General features: G+C 40.2%; 1 protein-coding gene across 4 annotated transcripts in view; it reads left to right on the top strand.

The window, feature by feature from the left end:
• The window catches only part of scaf11 (SR-related CTD-associated factor 11), a 72,574-nt gene that overhangs the window by 14,138 nt on the left and 42,296 nt on the right, over window positions 1-16,140 (top strand). For all 4 annotated transcript variants that reach the window (XM_060839631.1, XM_060839633.1, XM_060839630.1 and 1 more), the window contains exon 3: window positions 14,939-15,108. In XM_060839631.1, coding sequence (XP_060695614.1) covers window positions 14,939-15,108 — 170 coding nt within the window. The remainder of the gene's footprint in view (window positions 1-14,938; window positions 15,109-16,140) is intronic.

The following is a 16,140-nucleotide window of genomic DNA, read 5'->3' as shown; positions in this document are numbered from 1 at the left end:
TCAAGGCAGACAAGTCCAAGCATCTCCTATGTTTTTTTCATGCTTCGATCTTTTCTTGCTGTATTATGGCTCCTCTTCCAACTGTCTCCATGGTTTGAATGAGTGTTTGGTCTCAGCAATCAAAGCGAGAGACAGTGATCTAAGTTTAGTCTGAAAGAGGACTATTAGCAGATGACACGAAGCTGAATGGAAGGATGAGCTTTGAGGAGGATGCAGGGATGTCCACATCATATTGAAACATGTTTAGTGAGTGGCAAATGAATGGCAGATGTAGAATAATATGAATAAATCTGAGGTTATCCACTTTGATAGCAAAACAAGAAGGCAGGTTATTACTTGAATGCTGATAGATTGGGAAAGTGGGAGATGCTACGAGACCTAGGTGTCTTTGTATACCAGTTGCAGAAAGTTAAGCGTGTGAGTGCAGCAGGCGGTGAAGAAAGCAAATAGTATGTTGTCCTTCCCAGCGAAAGGGTTTAAAAACAAGGGCAGGATTATCTTGCTGCAATTACACAGAGCTTTGGTGAGAGCTCACCAAGAATGTTGGTTTCCTTGTCTGTGGAAGAATGTTCTGGCTAATGTAGGTGTGCAAAAAGAGTTTTCTAGACTGATTCTTGGGATTATAGGACTGATACATGAAGAAAGATGGGATCAACTATGACTACATTCCCTGAAGTTTAGAAGTATGGTCGGTAGATTTCATAGAAGCCTATAAAATTCTCACGCAGGAGAATTGTCCGGGTGGCGGCGGCGGTGGTGGCGGCGGCAGGTCATGTTTTAACGGGGTAGACCTTTTAGAGCTGTGAAAAATTTCTTCACTCTGACAGTACTAAACCTGTGGAATTCTCTGCTATAGAACACAGTTGAGACAAAAATACTGCTTTTATGAGGGTGTTAGATGTAATTCATAAAAGGTAGTGGTCTTGGAACCCTACAGTGTGGAAGGAGGCCACTGGGCCCAATGAGTCCATAACAGCCCTCCGAAAGCATTCCACTCAGGTTGATGCCCCAGCCTATCCCTGTAACCCCACATTTACGATGACTAATCTGCCTAACCTACACATCTTTAGACTGAGTGAGGAAACTGGCGAATCCAGTGGAAACCCACGCAGACATGCGGAAAATGTGCAAACTCCACACAGCCCAAGGTTGGAATCAAACCTGGGTTCCTGGTGCTGTGAGACAGCAGTGCTCACCACTAAACCACCATGTTGTCCCTTGGAGGTAAAGGGATCAAAGGATATGAGGAGAAAGCAAATACAAGGTACTAGTTTGGATAATTGGATATGATCATCTTGAATAGCAGAGCAGGGTCAAAGGGCTGAATGGCCTATTCCTGCTGTATGTTTGTTTGTCACTGTAGAGTGGCAGAATGATATACTTCTATGTGTAGTCCTGTCCTGTGTGCTTTTATTGATTTAGTTCAATGAATGTGTGTAGTTGCACTGTATTGGTTGTCAATTTCACTGAAAATCCCACCACCCTCCCCAACACCTCTGATGAACTGTACTTTGACTTTATTTGTATTAAATTTTACATAAGCCTGCCTGCTTACATAATTTGTGTCCTCCACATCAAAGCTTCTGATTCAGCTCCTCAGGTTCAGTTGCCTCTTTTGGTCTGCTATCATCTGTACAATTTGTTTTTAATTCACTCTAGGTATGTGGGCGTCACTGGCTGGGCCACCATATTTTGTCTGTCCATTGAAAAGGTGGTGGTGGGCTGCCGTCTTGAACTGCTCTAGTCCATGTCTGGTAGGTTGACCCGCAGTGCCCTTAGGGTAGGAATTCCAAGATTTTGAGTGAGACTGAGGGAATGGCAAAATGTTTCCAAGTCAGGGTGGTGATTGACTGTGAAGAGAATTTGCAGGTGTTGGTTTCCCATGTATCTGCTGCCCTTGTCCTCCAATCTTGTGGATTTGGTAAATTTGATCAATTTGGGTGCAGTTCTGCAGCAAGATGAAGGGCTTATGTCCAAAGCATGGATTCTCCTGCTCGTCAGACGCTGCCTGACCTGCTGTGCCTACCCAGCACTACACTCTCAACTGTTTACATTAGCAGGATGACCTTCCTTATTACGTTGAACACTGTAGTCTTCCTCACCTTATTGTATTCGCCTGCAATGCCACATATTCAAAAAGCTGAAGGAGTTTGATCAAGCAATGTTACCTTTCTAAATTTCTATTAGGTGCTGAATCTAGGTTATTGTGTTCTGGCTAAATCTCAAGCATGTGCACGATCAGTTCTATTATTTTACCTTGCATACATGGTCATTTGGACCTTTTTTGTTATCCTTTTGATATGCGGGTTGGGGGGGGGGTCTTTTGAAAATCTGCCTATTTCTAATTATTTTTCAGTGAAACTTGGCAGCTCATGAATATCATCTCTTTGTGTCTTGTTGGTCTGTCCCATGGGATTTAATTGTTGAGCTTTTAGTTTGTTTAGAATTTCCATGTCATTTACGTCTTATTAATTTTGCTTAGAATATTGTTGTTTTCAGAAGACACATCCATTACTTCTCTAATGAATTCTTAAAGGAAGAAATAATTTACAATATTAAAAAGATGATACCTTGTCTCGTCCATGGTTTTGTTTGCATTCCCATTTTTTAGGTCCCCTATTTATTCTCTTACCTTGTTTAAGGACTTTAATGTTTTGTCTGCATTATGCTTTTTCTCCAACTGTCTCTCAACTTCTCTGTCTTCGTATCATATCGGTCTTTTGACTTTTTTTCTAATTAAATTGCATGTCATTTGGGATGAAGATTGCTTAGCACTCGACTAATCTTAGGTGTATTTTTTAATCCTGGTCATGGGGCCCTCTTGTGACACAGAGGTAGCATCCCTACCCTTGGACCAGGAGGCCCAAGTTAAAGTCCCAGGTGTTTGAAGTGTTTTAATAACATCTCAGTACAGATTGATTAGGAAAATAAGTTAAATAAGACAAAAATCCTGATTGTTCATCATTGTATCTTTAAAGTCTGCCAATTGAACGTAATTAGAGTTTTGTTTTGAAGAACGAACAAAGAGGGTTGATGAGGGCAGAGTGGAGGATGTGATCTGTATGGATTGAGGTAAGGCATTCAACAAAGTTTCTCATGATGGACTGGTTGGCAAGGTTAAGTGTCATGAAATATAGGGAGAATGAGCCATTTGGATACAGAACTGGCTGAAAGGTAGAAGACAGAGGGTGGTGGTGGAGGGTTGCTTTTCAGACTGGAGGCCTGTGGCCAGTGGAGTGCCGCAAGGATCGGTGTTGGGTCCACTGCTTTTTGTCATTTACATAAACGATCTGGATGTGAACATAAGAGGTATAATTAGTAAGTTTGCAGATGACACCAAAATTGGAGGTGGAGAGGACAGCGAATAAGGTTACGCCAGAGTACGATGGGATCTTGATCAGATGGGTTAATGCACTGAAGAGTGGCAGATGGAATTTAATTTAGATAAATGCAAGGTGCTGCATTTTGCAAAAGCAAATCTTAGCAGGACATATGCACTTAATGGTAAGATCCTGGGGAGTGTTGCTGAACAAAGAGTGCCGGTTCATTGTTCCTTGAAAGTGGAGTCGCAGGTGGATAGGAGAGTGAAGAAGGCGTTTGGTGTGCTTTCCTTTATTGGTCAGAACATTAAGTATAGGAGTTGGGAGGTCATGTTGCGGCTGTTTAGGAGATGGGTTAGGCCACTGTTGGAATATTGCATGCAATTCTGGTCTCCTCCCTATTGGAAAGATGTTGTGAAATTTGTAAATCTTTTCTGAACCCTTTCAAGGATATTGCCAGGGTTGGAGGATTTGATCTTTAGTACGAAATGGCTGAATAGGCTGGTGTTGTTTTCCCTGGAGCGTCGGATGCTGAGGGTGACCTTATTAAAATTTATATAATCATGAGGGGCATGGATAGGATAAACAGACAAGATCCCTTCTCTGGCGTGAGGGAGTCTAGAACTAGAGGGGTTAGGTTTAGGGTGGGGGGGGGGGACAAGATATAAAAGGGACCTAAGGGGCAACTTTCTCAGGCAGTGAGTGGTGCATGTATGGAATGGTGGAGACTGGTACAATTGCAACATTTAAAAGGCACCTGGATTGATATATAAATAGGAAGGATTTAGACGGATACGGGCCAAGTGCTGGCAAATTGGACTAGACTAGATTAGGATATCTGATAGGCATGGACAAGTTGGACCGAAGGGTCTGCTTCCGTGCTCCATGATTCTAATTGGGTGACACTGAAGTAAATGTTTCTAGTTATTGTAGGTAAGCTTTAACGTCCTCAAAATCAGTCATTTTTACAAGTAATATTAGCAAATCCTCTGAGGCATTTTATATGTATGTAATGTATCAGAGTAGATGCTGCTTCATGAAGAATCAGGATATTGCTGATGAAGTGGGATGGGAAAGTTAACAGATGTAACTGTAGCATGTACACAAAGTACACAAGCCACTAAATACATAGGTTAATGAATATATCTCCTAATCTTGTTTTTGAATCCCAGATCATGTCATTTTGAGCATTTGCAGTTGCCATCTCTGAAGGCTACCATAGTTTCCATTCTCCTTAGATTGCCTGGGTGACTCATCAAGTTAGAATCACTTACAACTTCTCTGATCTAATGTGTCACAGAGTCATAAGACATAAAAGCAGAAGTAAGCCATTTGGCCCATCGAATCTGTTCCACCATTCACTATAATCGTGGCTGTTCTGATATTGCTCCATGCTACTTTCCTACCTTATCTCTGTCAGCCTTGATTCCCTTGATGAATAGAAATCTGTCTATGTCAACCTTTAATCTACTTAATAGCCCAGCATCAACAGCTTTCTGCGGTAAAGAATTCCACAAGTTCAGTACACTCTGTGAGAAAAAAGAAATCTGCCTCATCTCTACCTTAAATGGCAGCTCCTTATTCTTGAGATTCTGCGCTTGGTTTCTTGACTTTTCCATGGGAAGTACATCCTCTCTGCATCCTGCACCTTATCAAGACCTCTAAAAATTTTGTATGTTGTAATATGTTACCTGTTATTCACCTAAACTCCAATGAACATAAGCTCAACCTGATAGCTCAGATCAACCAACCTTATTTGGACTGCTGCCAGTATATCTTTTCCTTAGCAAAGGGTCCCAGAATTGTTCACAATATTCAAGTTGTAGTATGACAAGTGTTTTCGAATCATACCATACAGAAGAAGCTCTTCAGTCTATTGAGTCTGTAGTGTTAAAAATATGTGAGTGTGTACATAAGTCTCACTTTCTTGCACTAAGCCCATAATCCTGAATGTAATGACGCTTCACATGTTTGTCCAAGTACATTTAAAAAGTGAGTTTACCCACCTCAACTACCCTCCAGACAGCGCATTTCAGGCCCCTATGACCCTTTGGGTGAAAACACTTTTTCTCAGATCCTCTAAACCTCCTGCCTTTCACTTTAAAATTACGTCCCCTTGTATTTGACCCTTTGACTAAGGGGGAACAGCTGCATTCTATTCACCCTGTCTGTGCCCCACATAATTTTATCCAGCTTGATCAGGGCCTCCTCAAAGTTCTCTGCTCCAAAGAAAGCAACCCAAGCTTACTAGCCTGTCTTCACAATTGAAATGTTTCATCCTGGTGAATCTCCTCAGCACCTCCCCCAGTGCAATCACATCCTTCCGATAGTGCGGTGACCAGAACTGCACACACTACTCCAGCTGTGGACTAACCCAAAGTTCTGTATATCTCCAACATAACCTCCCTGCTCTTATAATCTATGCCTTGACTGATAAAGGCATGCATCGAATATGCTACTTTAACTAACCTATTAACCTGCTTCGTCAGCTTCAGGGATCTGTGGACAAATACCCCAAGATCCTCCTTATTCTCTAAGTTTCTTAGTGTTCTGCCATTCATTGAATACTCCAATTCCTTCTTCCAAATTATGTCACCTGGCAATTATCAGGGTTAAATTCCATCTGCCACTCATCTATCTGCCTATCTAACCAATCCTTTTATAACCACCTATTACCTAAGACATTCCTTTTCACTGTCAACCCACAGCCAATTTTTGACGTCCACAAACCTCCTTATCACCCTCAACCTATCCCACCCCCCAATCTCATCTACATCAATTAGGAATAAACAGTAAGCAACCCAGCAGTAATCTCTGCAGTATGCCAATGCACACTAGGCTCCAATCACATGAGCAGCTTTCTACCACCATCCTCTGTCTTCTACCACTAAGCCAGTTTTGGATCTAACTTGCCAAGTTATCCTGGACCCATGAGCTTTTACCACCTTCTTTATCAATTTCCCATGAGGAACTTTGCTGGAATCAAAGGAAATTGCATTTTGTATCTTGTGTAGTTTCAGCAAGGCCTTCTAATTTTTATACTCCGTTCCCTTTGAAATAAAGGCACATACTGCATTTGCCTTCCCTATTGCCTACTGAACTAGTCTGCTCACTTTTTTGCGATTCATGCAAAAAAACTCCCAAATCCCTCTGCTGCAGCCTTTTGCAAACTTCCCCATTCTTCCTGCCAAAGTGCATAACCTCATATTTCCCAATTATTTTCCATCTGTCAAGTTTTGCCTCTCAGTTAACCAGTGGCAGGAGACAGAGGGTGGTGGCAGAAAGTTGTTTGTGACTGGAGCCAAGTGTGCACTGCCATAATGCAGAGATTACTGCTGGGTTGTTTACTGTTTATTCCTAATGGATGAGAATGTGGGGGGCGGGGGGAATAGGGGGTTGAGGGTGATAAGGAGGTTTGTGGACTCCAAAGATTAGGTGGAAGTTGACAGTGAAGAGGAATGTCTTAGGAAATAGGTGAATATAAAAAGATTGGTCAGATAGGCGGATGAGTGGCAGTCTTCATCCTTCAATAGACTTCTCATGTCATCCTCATTACTTGATTTCCCAATTATTTTTGTGTAATCTGCAAAGCTAGTGCCATCCTAGTCATTAATTTATATTGTAAATAATTGTGGTCCCAGCACTGATCCCTGTGGCACTCAACTAGATTGCCATCCTGATAATGTCCCCTTAACCACAACTCTGTCTTCTACAAGTTATCCAATCCTCTGAACATGCTAACTTACAACCTCCAATACCACGGTCTCTTAACTTGTTAAGTAGCCTTATTTATGTTATCGTTTATCAAATGCCGTTTGGAAATCCAAATATATTATAATTTACTCCTTCTACTTTATCTGCCTTGCTTGTTATCATCTCAAAGAACTATAGTGCATCTGTCAGGCATGATTTCCCCTTCATGAACCCTGCTGATTCTGCCTGATTATATTGTCTTTCTAAAGACTTTATAAAATTTTCCAGATGACCGACATTAGTCTAAATGGCCTATAATTACCTGCTTTAGTTTTTGTCTCCCATTTTGAATAAGGGTCTCACATTGCCAGTTTACAATCTTATGCAATTCTAAGAGGGGTTAAAAAACAATCTTAATGGATGTAAGTTTGCTCGCTGAGCTGGAAGGTTCATTGTCAGATATTTCGTCACCGTATTGGGTAACATCATCAGTGAGCCTCCGATGAAGCTACCTAGTCGGGTGACTAAACTTCTGAAAATGAACCATCCAGCTCAGTGAGAAAACGTACATCAGAACCCCAACCTGAGTTACAAACCTTCACAAAACTCCATAAAAATCTTAATGTTTTATTGGAAAAGTAATAGTACCCAAGCAAGCAACATCTAATATTGTATTTGCTTCCTGCTTCATTATACTGGTTAAAATTTAGATTTTAATGTGATTTTTGAAATAAAACAAATGGAAACTTTTTTTTGCCAGTTTGCAATGTAGTTAAAAAGAAATTCAGAACAGAATACACATGGATCAAGCTCTTTCCCTTTAAAAAACTAGCTAAAGTCAGTAGTTGAATTGTGTTTAGAACATAAGCAAGAGCAGCAATTGGTAATACAGCCCCTCAAATGTACTCCACTATTGAATAAGATCACTGACTGTGTGGAGTTTGCACGTTCTCCCCGTGTCTGCGTGGGTTTCCTCCGGGTGCTCCGGTTTCCTCCCACAGTCCAAAAATGTGCGGGTCAGGTGAATAGGCCATGCTAAATTGCCCGTAGTGTTAGGTAAGGGCTAAATGTAGGGGTATGGGTGGGTTGCGCTTCGGCGGGTCAGTGTGGACTTGTTGGGCCGAAGGGCCTGTTTCCACACTGTAGGTAATCTAATCTAATCTAATCTAAACTGATTTTGACCTCTGTCTACTTTTCTGTCTGTTCCCCATAATCCCTGACTCCTGTAGTTGAAATATTTGTTTATATCAGCTTTGAATATATTCAATGATTAAACCTCTTGGGTCTTATGATGTAGAGAATTCTATATATTCAGCAAGAGATGAAATTCCTCATTTGACTTCAATGAATGATCACATATTCTGAAACTGTGTTTCTAGTTCTAGAATCTCCTACAAGGGGAAACACTTTCTCAGTGCTAATCCTGTCAAGCTCCTCAGAACCTAATGTTTCTCTAAGATCACCTCTCACTCTTTTGGAATTTAAAAGAAAATATACCTAACCTGCTTAATCTTTCCTAATCTCAGGAGCCAGCTCAGCAAATCTTCTCCATTTCCTCCTGTGCAATTAAAAACAAATGCTTAAAAAAGATAGAGCAAATTAATTATTAATACTATGACAATGAAATATCTTTATTTTTCCTGTATGTTTGATTGTGGTCTGAAATGGGAAAAGGACTATTTAAAAGCCAAGGATTGTAGAAGAGATTGCTGCCCTTTATTAAAACTAAGTTACTAAAACACATCTTACTGCACTCCGACTTTGTTCAGTCAGTGAGAGAGGCTGCTTTCAGATAGTCTGGTGATATAGGTTGGTAACATTTGGCTGGCAACAAGTAGCTGATAGGTTTCTGGAGTTATGTCGATGGCAAATGACATCTACCTGTCAACAACGACATGGTTTGTTCCTGGGTAGCTTAACAGCTTGTGAGTGTGAACGATATTACCAAAAGCCTTCAGATCTCTGGAAGGGAAGGCAGTGTTTCATTCTGCAGTTGGAAATGCCTGAAGAAAGTCGGTTTATTTGCCTTCGCCAGTTGCTGTAAGCTTTTCCTTTTAATTAGCAAGTCAGAGACTTTATAATTTATGAACAAATCATCTCTGTGCTCTAGGACAAGCCAAACAAAGACACGCGCGAGAATTCCTAGAAGCATGGCATTTCAACTGGAACTGTATCAACAAACACATTGAGTTAGACCCCACCTACCACCCCTGAGAAAAGGAACAGGAAGTGACTTCACCACAGGAAATAACATCACAACAGAAAATGACATCACCAACCCAAACATATAAATAGAAAGCAGGAATTTTCAGCATTGTTTCGCATGAAGCCCACTGAAGCTCTTACCTAGTCGGGTAACAAAATGTCTGGAAATGAACCTTTCAGCCCAGTGAGCAAACTTACATCCAAAACCTCAACCTGAGCTACAAATCTTCTCAACTTGCCATCTCTGTGCTTCTTTCAAGAAGGTGTAAAATACCTGGAGAAGAGAGATTGAAAAGCAGCAAGTGTTAACAAGCAAGAGGATTATCTTAATGCACTAATGGCCATTTTCAAGATACACAAAGGTTTGGTATGCTGCCTTCAATGGTCAGTGTATTGGGTATGGGAGTTGGGAGATCATGTTGTGGCTGAACAGGATATTGATTAGGCCACTTTTTAAGAATATTGTGGGAGAACTACCTTCCCAGATTTTTCTTTCCACCCAAAGCACAAGTTCATGTTTTTGTCTATACGTTTGTACGGAGTTTTATAAAAACTAAGGGGTTAGAGTTTTAACTAGTGATGTCATTTAGCAACAGTTCATTCTCATTTTTCTCTATTGAGAATCTCTGTTTGCCTAGGTCTAAATTGACCGGTAAATTGGGGAATCATTGAGTCTTAGAGATGTACAGCATGGAAACAGATCTTCTGGTCCAACTTATTCATCCCAACCAGATATCCTAAATATATCTAGTCCCATTTGGCCCATATCCTTCTGAATCCTTTCTATTCGTATACCTATTCAGATGCCTTTTAAATATTGTAATTGTATCAGCCTCCACCACTTCCTTTGGCAGCTCATTCCATACACGTAGCGCCCTCGGTGTGGAAAACGGTGACCCTTAGGTCCTTTTTAAATCTTTGCCCTCTCACATTAAATCTGTGCCCTCTCGTTTGGAACTCTCCCAACCCAGGGAAAAAACCATGTCTATTCACCTTTTCCATTGCCCCTCATGATTTTATCTGCTTGTATAAGGTCAACCCTTAGCCTCTCATACTCCAGGAAAAACAGCATCAGTCTATTCAGCCCTTCCCTGTAACTCAAATCCCCCAACCTTGGAAACATCCTTGTAAATCTTTTCTGAGCCCTTCTACGTTTCACAACATCCTTCGTATAGCAGGGAGACCAGAACTGCCCTCAATATTCTTAAAAGTGGTCTAACCAATACCCTGTACTGCCACAATATGATCTCCCAACTTCTATACCCAATATACTGACCATTGAAGGCAGCATACCAAACTTTTGTGTAACTTGATAACAATTTTTAACTTCTCTGTTGACTATGGGAAAAGCAGGTTTTAATTTCCAGTGAGCTGCCTCAGTATAGAGTGACAGTTAATCTTCATTGTACTTCAGATCACAAGTTTTGGAGCTTATGTATAACAGTGGTTCAGAGTTCAGATTCTTGGTATCACTGAATGTATGTTCTCCATTAAAGGCCATTTGAAAGGTTCTGAAGAACAGACCTTTATTCTTTGACAATATTACCAGGCTTCTGTTGTCTCTGGGCGTGTCTGTAACTTTAATTGCAGTAGCTAACGTGCACTGAACAATCACTTCAGAGAATATTAGCTTTTCGACTGAATGATCTAACTTCAGTTATGCAGTAGGTGTGCTTGGCCTGCACAGAGCACTGTTTGAGCAAGATTGTTGCTGACTTCTATCAATTAATGCTGTTCAATGCAGTGTCTTTATCTAGGAATTCATTGAGAGGGAAGCGTATTTCAGTTCGAATTTACGTATTAACTCCAATTTTTAAATATTCCAATTGCAGATTGGTGGGTAAATTGATCGATGTACAATGGGTGAAACTGGCATGAAATGATTCTTTCTTTCTCTTACGTTTGATGCACTTTGAGGTGACAATTCAGATGTGATATGCATGCTCGCTGTGGAATCAGTGTGTATTTATATGTAGTAAAGTTCCAGTATTTACGGGGGATGCATTCTCAGCAAATGTCACAAGCATCAAGCATGTCTTATAATAGGAGTCAATTTGACGGGGTTTTTTACCATAATTATGGAAATGTAAACTTTATATGACAAATGAAGATTTTCTATTGGTGAAAATAATTATCCTCTTTGTGAGTGAAATCCCTAGGGTGGTTATTTAGCTTCTCGTAGCCCCATTGACACAGAGTCATAGAGATGTACAGCATGGAAACAGACCCTTTGGTCCAACCCGTCCATGCCAACCAGAACCTTTGATATCTGTCCAGCTCTTCAACATCAGTGGCCAGTGTTGTCCGTTCAGAGACCTCATCACTCCTTTATTTTCATTTCTTTCCTTTTCCTCAAGTTGAAGCTTTTCCAATTCCTTTTCAGAGTCCTGCTCAATTCTCCATTAATGTCTTTCTCAAAGCTAGAACAGATTTACAAGTTACTATTAAATTATCCATTACATATACAAGTACTAATACTTTGAGGTTTAAACTAACTGATACACCTTCAAATCACACAGCATTAATACAATATTATATCTGCGCGCCCACAGATCATGAAATGTGTTAGGTCTGGCTGAAAACAGGGTCATTGCTGTCACTTTACTCTTGGGTGTGCCAGGATCCAACTTCACAAGTGAATTATCAAATCTCTTCTCATATCAGCTATGTTTCTAGCTTCTGGAAATCACAGATAAGCAGTCATGTGTGCGAGACGGTGCACAGCATAGTTTTCCTAGGTAAGTGAATTTATGAATCGCTGAGCTTTACTGCATCTCAAGTTAACCAGCATTTTAGTAGCATTGCTGCTGCCAATCATGCTACGTCTCCATTATTCTCCATGTAATTCATTGATCCGTATTGCTGTATATCAATAGCTAAACCATCAAAATAATTGTATATTTGCTGCACTGATGCTGTACTAAGGCTGGTATATCATATAGTCTAAAATCGCTCCAGAAAAGAAAGTAATGTGAACGATACATTTGTTTATAGTTGTCACCGTGACAGTCTGCTATTATAGAGAGAAATAGACTTGAAATTATGATGTGCAACTGTAACAGGTGAGGAGAGGGACAATCACATTAAGCTGCAGAGAAAGCAACTTCCTTCAGTTCAGAAAGGTACTTTTATAAACACTTTTGATTCACAGACCTATTCAAATTTTAGAATCGATCTTAACGGATCTAAAGAATCTTAACCAAACTTTGTATAAATTACTGAATCATCTAATTGACTTTCAAGTTGATTCTACTTTCAAATGAATTATAGCTACTACACCAGGAAGCTTAATGAATAACCTTTAGCTGATGTCTACATTATGTTTCATATGGTAAAATTTAATCTTTTGTGCTATTTCTGTCTTGTGCCAAATACTTAATTGAGCTGTATGTAAAATTGTCAAATAGCAGATTCACATATAGGCCTCCTGTGACTTTGAATTTGGCGAAATATGTGAGCTATTGTCTGGGACCGTGAGAATTTATATGTTGTTGTGAATACTTGTATTAAAGCTGTGCCTATATTACTTTGATTGCAGCAGATGTGCCTGAATCCAACCCCTTCTATGCAGCTAATCTATTAGTGTTGATGGAAATTGGGAAAGATTGTTGTTCTTGGTTTAAAAAGGGTTCTTTCTGATTGAAAACTGTGGCATGTGTATGGAATTATTTTAGAATGCATCTGGTACTGTGGAAGTAACAGAGATAACAGGTTGTTTGCACATTTATAAATCAGATCAGGTCTGTTAGTATAAGCAATGTGTGATCAGTCTGCATTAATGCAAGCTCATTTAAATGTTGATCTTGAGGCTTCACAAAGGTCTCTCAAAGATTGTTTCTGGTAAAAGCATTTGAAAGTATAAAAGCAGCAAAAGAATGAATAGTGTTTTGAAAAAAAAGGAGCAAAAACATAAAAGCCTGATAACTAGCTATGAACACCATAATTATCTATCCTTCCCATGCACTCAAGTGTTAGGTTTTATCCACTTGAGTACATATTATTGCGCTGGACATATTGCAAATGAGGTATTACAAATTACTTTAGCGATTGCTTCTCAAATATCTTTATCATTTAAAAAATTAACCTCCAAGCATTTGGATGAGGGTATGGCAGTTGATGTAGTTTACATGGATTGAAGCAAGGCCCTTGACGAGGCGTGATATGGGAAACTGATAAAGACTGTAGAATGCTGTTATTGTGACTGGAGCTCAGCATACCACACGAGCTGGTCAGTTCTGGATTCCTTACTGTTTGTGACATTCATAAATGATGTAGATTAAAATATTGCGATGGGATGAGGAGACGATAAATAAGTTCGCGAATGACAGACTGGCTGCGTGGTTGACAGTGAGGAGGATGGTGTTAGATTACAGAAGGGTATCAAACGCATTGATCAGATGGGCATATTGGTGGCAGGTGGAATTTAACCCTGATAAGTGTGAGATGATGCACTTTGGAAAAAGGAACAAGAGGAGGAAATCCTGGACGAATGGCAGAACACTGGGAAGCTCAGAAGGATCTTGGAGTGCTACTCCACCCTGAAAGGTGGATATGCTTAATACGGTAGTTAAACGCACATTGGGCACTTGGCTTTATCAGTTGTGACATAGATGCTAAAAGCAGGCAAGTTGTGTTGGAGTTGTACAGAGCTTTGGTTAAGTCACAGCTAGAGCACTGCATGCAGTACTGGTCACCACACTACAGGAAGGATGCGATTTCACTGGAGGGGGTGCTTCTGCGATTCACCTGGATATTGCTTAGGATGGAGCATTTCAGTAATGAATACAGGCTGGATAAGCTAATTGTCAAGAGTATGGTGCTGGAAAAGCACAGCAGGTCGGGCATCATCCGAGGAGCAGGAAAATCGGCATTTTGGGCAAAAGCCCTTCATCAGGATTCCTGCCCGACCTGCTGTACATTTCCAGCACCATCCTCTTGACTCTAATCTCCAGCATCTGCAGTCCTCACTTTCACCTGGATGAGCAAAAAACATTGAGGGGGTCCTGCTAGAGGTGTGTAAGATTATGAGGTACATGGATAGGGTGGGTAGAAAGCAGCTGTTTCCTCTCAGTTGAAGCATCAAATGCTAAGGGATGTAATTTTAAAGTGAAAGGCAGGAGGTTTACGAGGGCATTTGAGGAACAGCTTCCTCAAACCGAGGGTGGTAATGGTCTGGAATGCACTGCCTGAGAGGGTAGTTGAAGTGGAAACCTCAATCTTTTTAAAAAGTATTTGGATGAACATGTGAAGTATCCCAACATTCAAGGCTGTGGGCCAGGTGCGGGAAAAAGAGACTGGCAAAAGTAGGAGTGTACTTTTGGCAGTACAGACTTGATTGGCCAATGGGCTTCTGCATTGTATGGTTCTAAGCATAGGGCATGTGGTGAAATTTCAGTTTGGCAGATATTGTGTATAACTGTAAAAGATAGAAAAATAAAATGTGAGAAGTAAGTGTTAATTTTGTAACAGCTGGAAAATAAAGATTTGTTAACTATTTTCAATATTAAAGATGTACAGCTGAATGAATTACGTCAACCACTATAGTAATTGTATTTCTATAATTTATATTATTGACCATGCTTTAAGGTGACGAGTTCAGTTAAATTCATAATATAAATTAATGTTCAACTTTTTTTTAATCGTCTCATTATGATTGACTATTGTCAACTTTGACCTTGAGTTAGTGCTCTTTGAGACGTTTTTCCTGATTCTGTTAACAGGCGGAGAAGGTGAACAAGAATGTGCTGAGAATGGGGTTTTGGCTGCAACAACAACTGATCAAGTTGACTGGTGTCCTATCTGCCTCAACCATTTTGTGGACCAAGAAGTAGCTGTTCCTGAGAGCTGCTGTCACGTTTTTTGCCTGAGATGCATTCTTGCTTGGGCTGAAGTAAGAAAATGTTAACCTACAATTAAATTGTATATAAATACGTATTTTTAAAAGTTTATATTTGGAAGTAAATTGAAAATATCACAGCAATGAACACGGTGAAGCTAATCTGATTGCATACAATGAGTGTTGTTATAAAATTAATTGATGAATTAAATCTGTGAAATGAAACAATTGAACCAAACAAGCACCAGTGCTCAAAAGATGTGCTCAGATGGAGACATTAGTTAGATTGTTGTGCTCATTGGTAGTAGGGGAGGAAGAAGAGTGAAAAAGGAAGATTTCTTCTCCAAGTTTTGACATTTTATGAGTGCTCACATTTTGTACAAGACCTGGCGATCCAACATTATGTGACTACTTGAATATAACTCCTAAAGGGCCAAATTGTTTTGGGATAATAATGATATTTATGCAGTATATGTTTTATTAATTTACAAGTGTCAAATCTAGTATGGCTTCATGACCAGGTCAGTGGCCAGGGAATCTTGCTGCAAATTACTTGTGCCTTGACTCCTCAAAGCCTGTCCATCATCGACAAGGCTTAACTGTGGTCGAATACACTCCACTTGCTAAGGTGAGTGCAGCTCCAATAGCACTCAAAGCTCAGTACCATGCAAGATGAAGCAGCCCATGTATTGCCTTCAACATTTACTCCCTTCAGCACTGACACATTGTGACAGCAGTGCGAACCACCTACTCAATGACCTGCAACAATTCACCAAGCCTCCTTCATCATTGTCTTCCAAGCCACAAGCTCTATCACTTAAAAGGTCAAGAGTAGCAAATAGATGGAAACTCAATCACTTTCAAATATCTATTCATTAGAGTTTAGAATGATGAAAGAGGATACGATTAAAACGCATAAAATTCTAACAGGATACATCTCACAACATCTTTTCTTCCTTTCGGAAAGATGTTGTGAAACTTGAAAGGGCTCAGAAAAGATTTACAAGGATGTTGCTAAGCCTGGAGGATTTGAGCTATAGGGAGAGGTTGAATCGGCCAGGGCTGTTTTCCTTGGAGCGTCGAAGG

The sequence above is a fragment of the Hemiscyllium ocellatum genome, chromosome 19 (genome assembly GCF_020745735.1).
Source record: "Hemiscyllium ocellatum isolate sHemOce1 chromosome 19, sHemOce1.pat.X.cur, whole genome shotgun sequence".
Lineage (NCBI taxonomy): Eukaryota > Metazoa > Chordata > Chondrichthyes > Orectolobiformes > Hemiscylliidae > Hemiscyllium > Hemiscyllium ocellatum.
The sequence above is the reverse complement of the archived record's forward strand: the minus strand, read 5'-3'. Positions and strand labels throughout refer to the sequence as shown.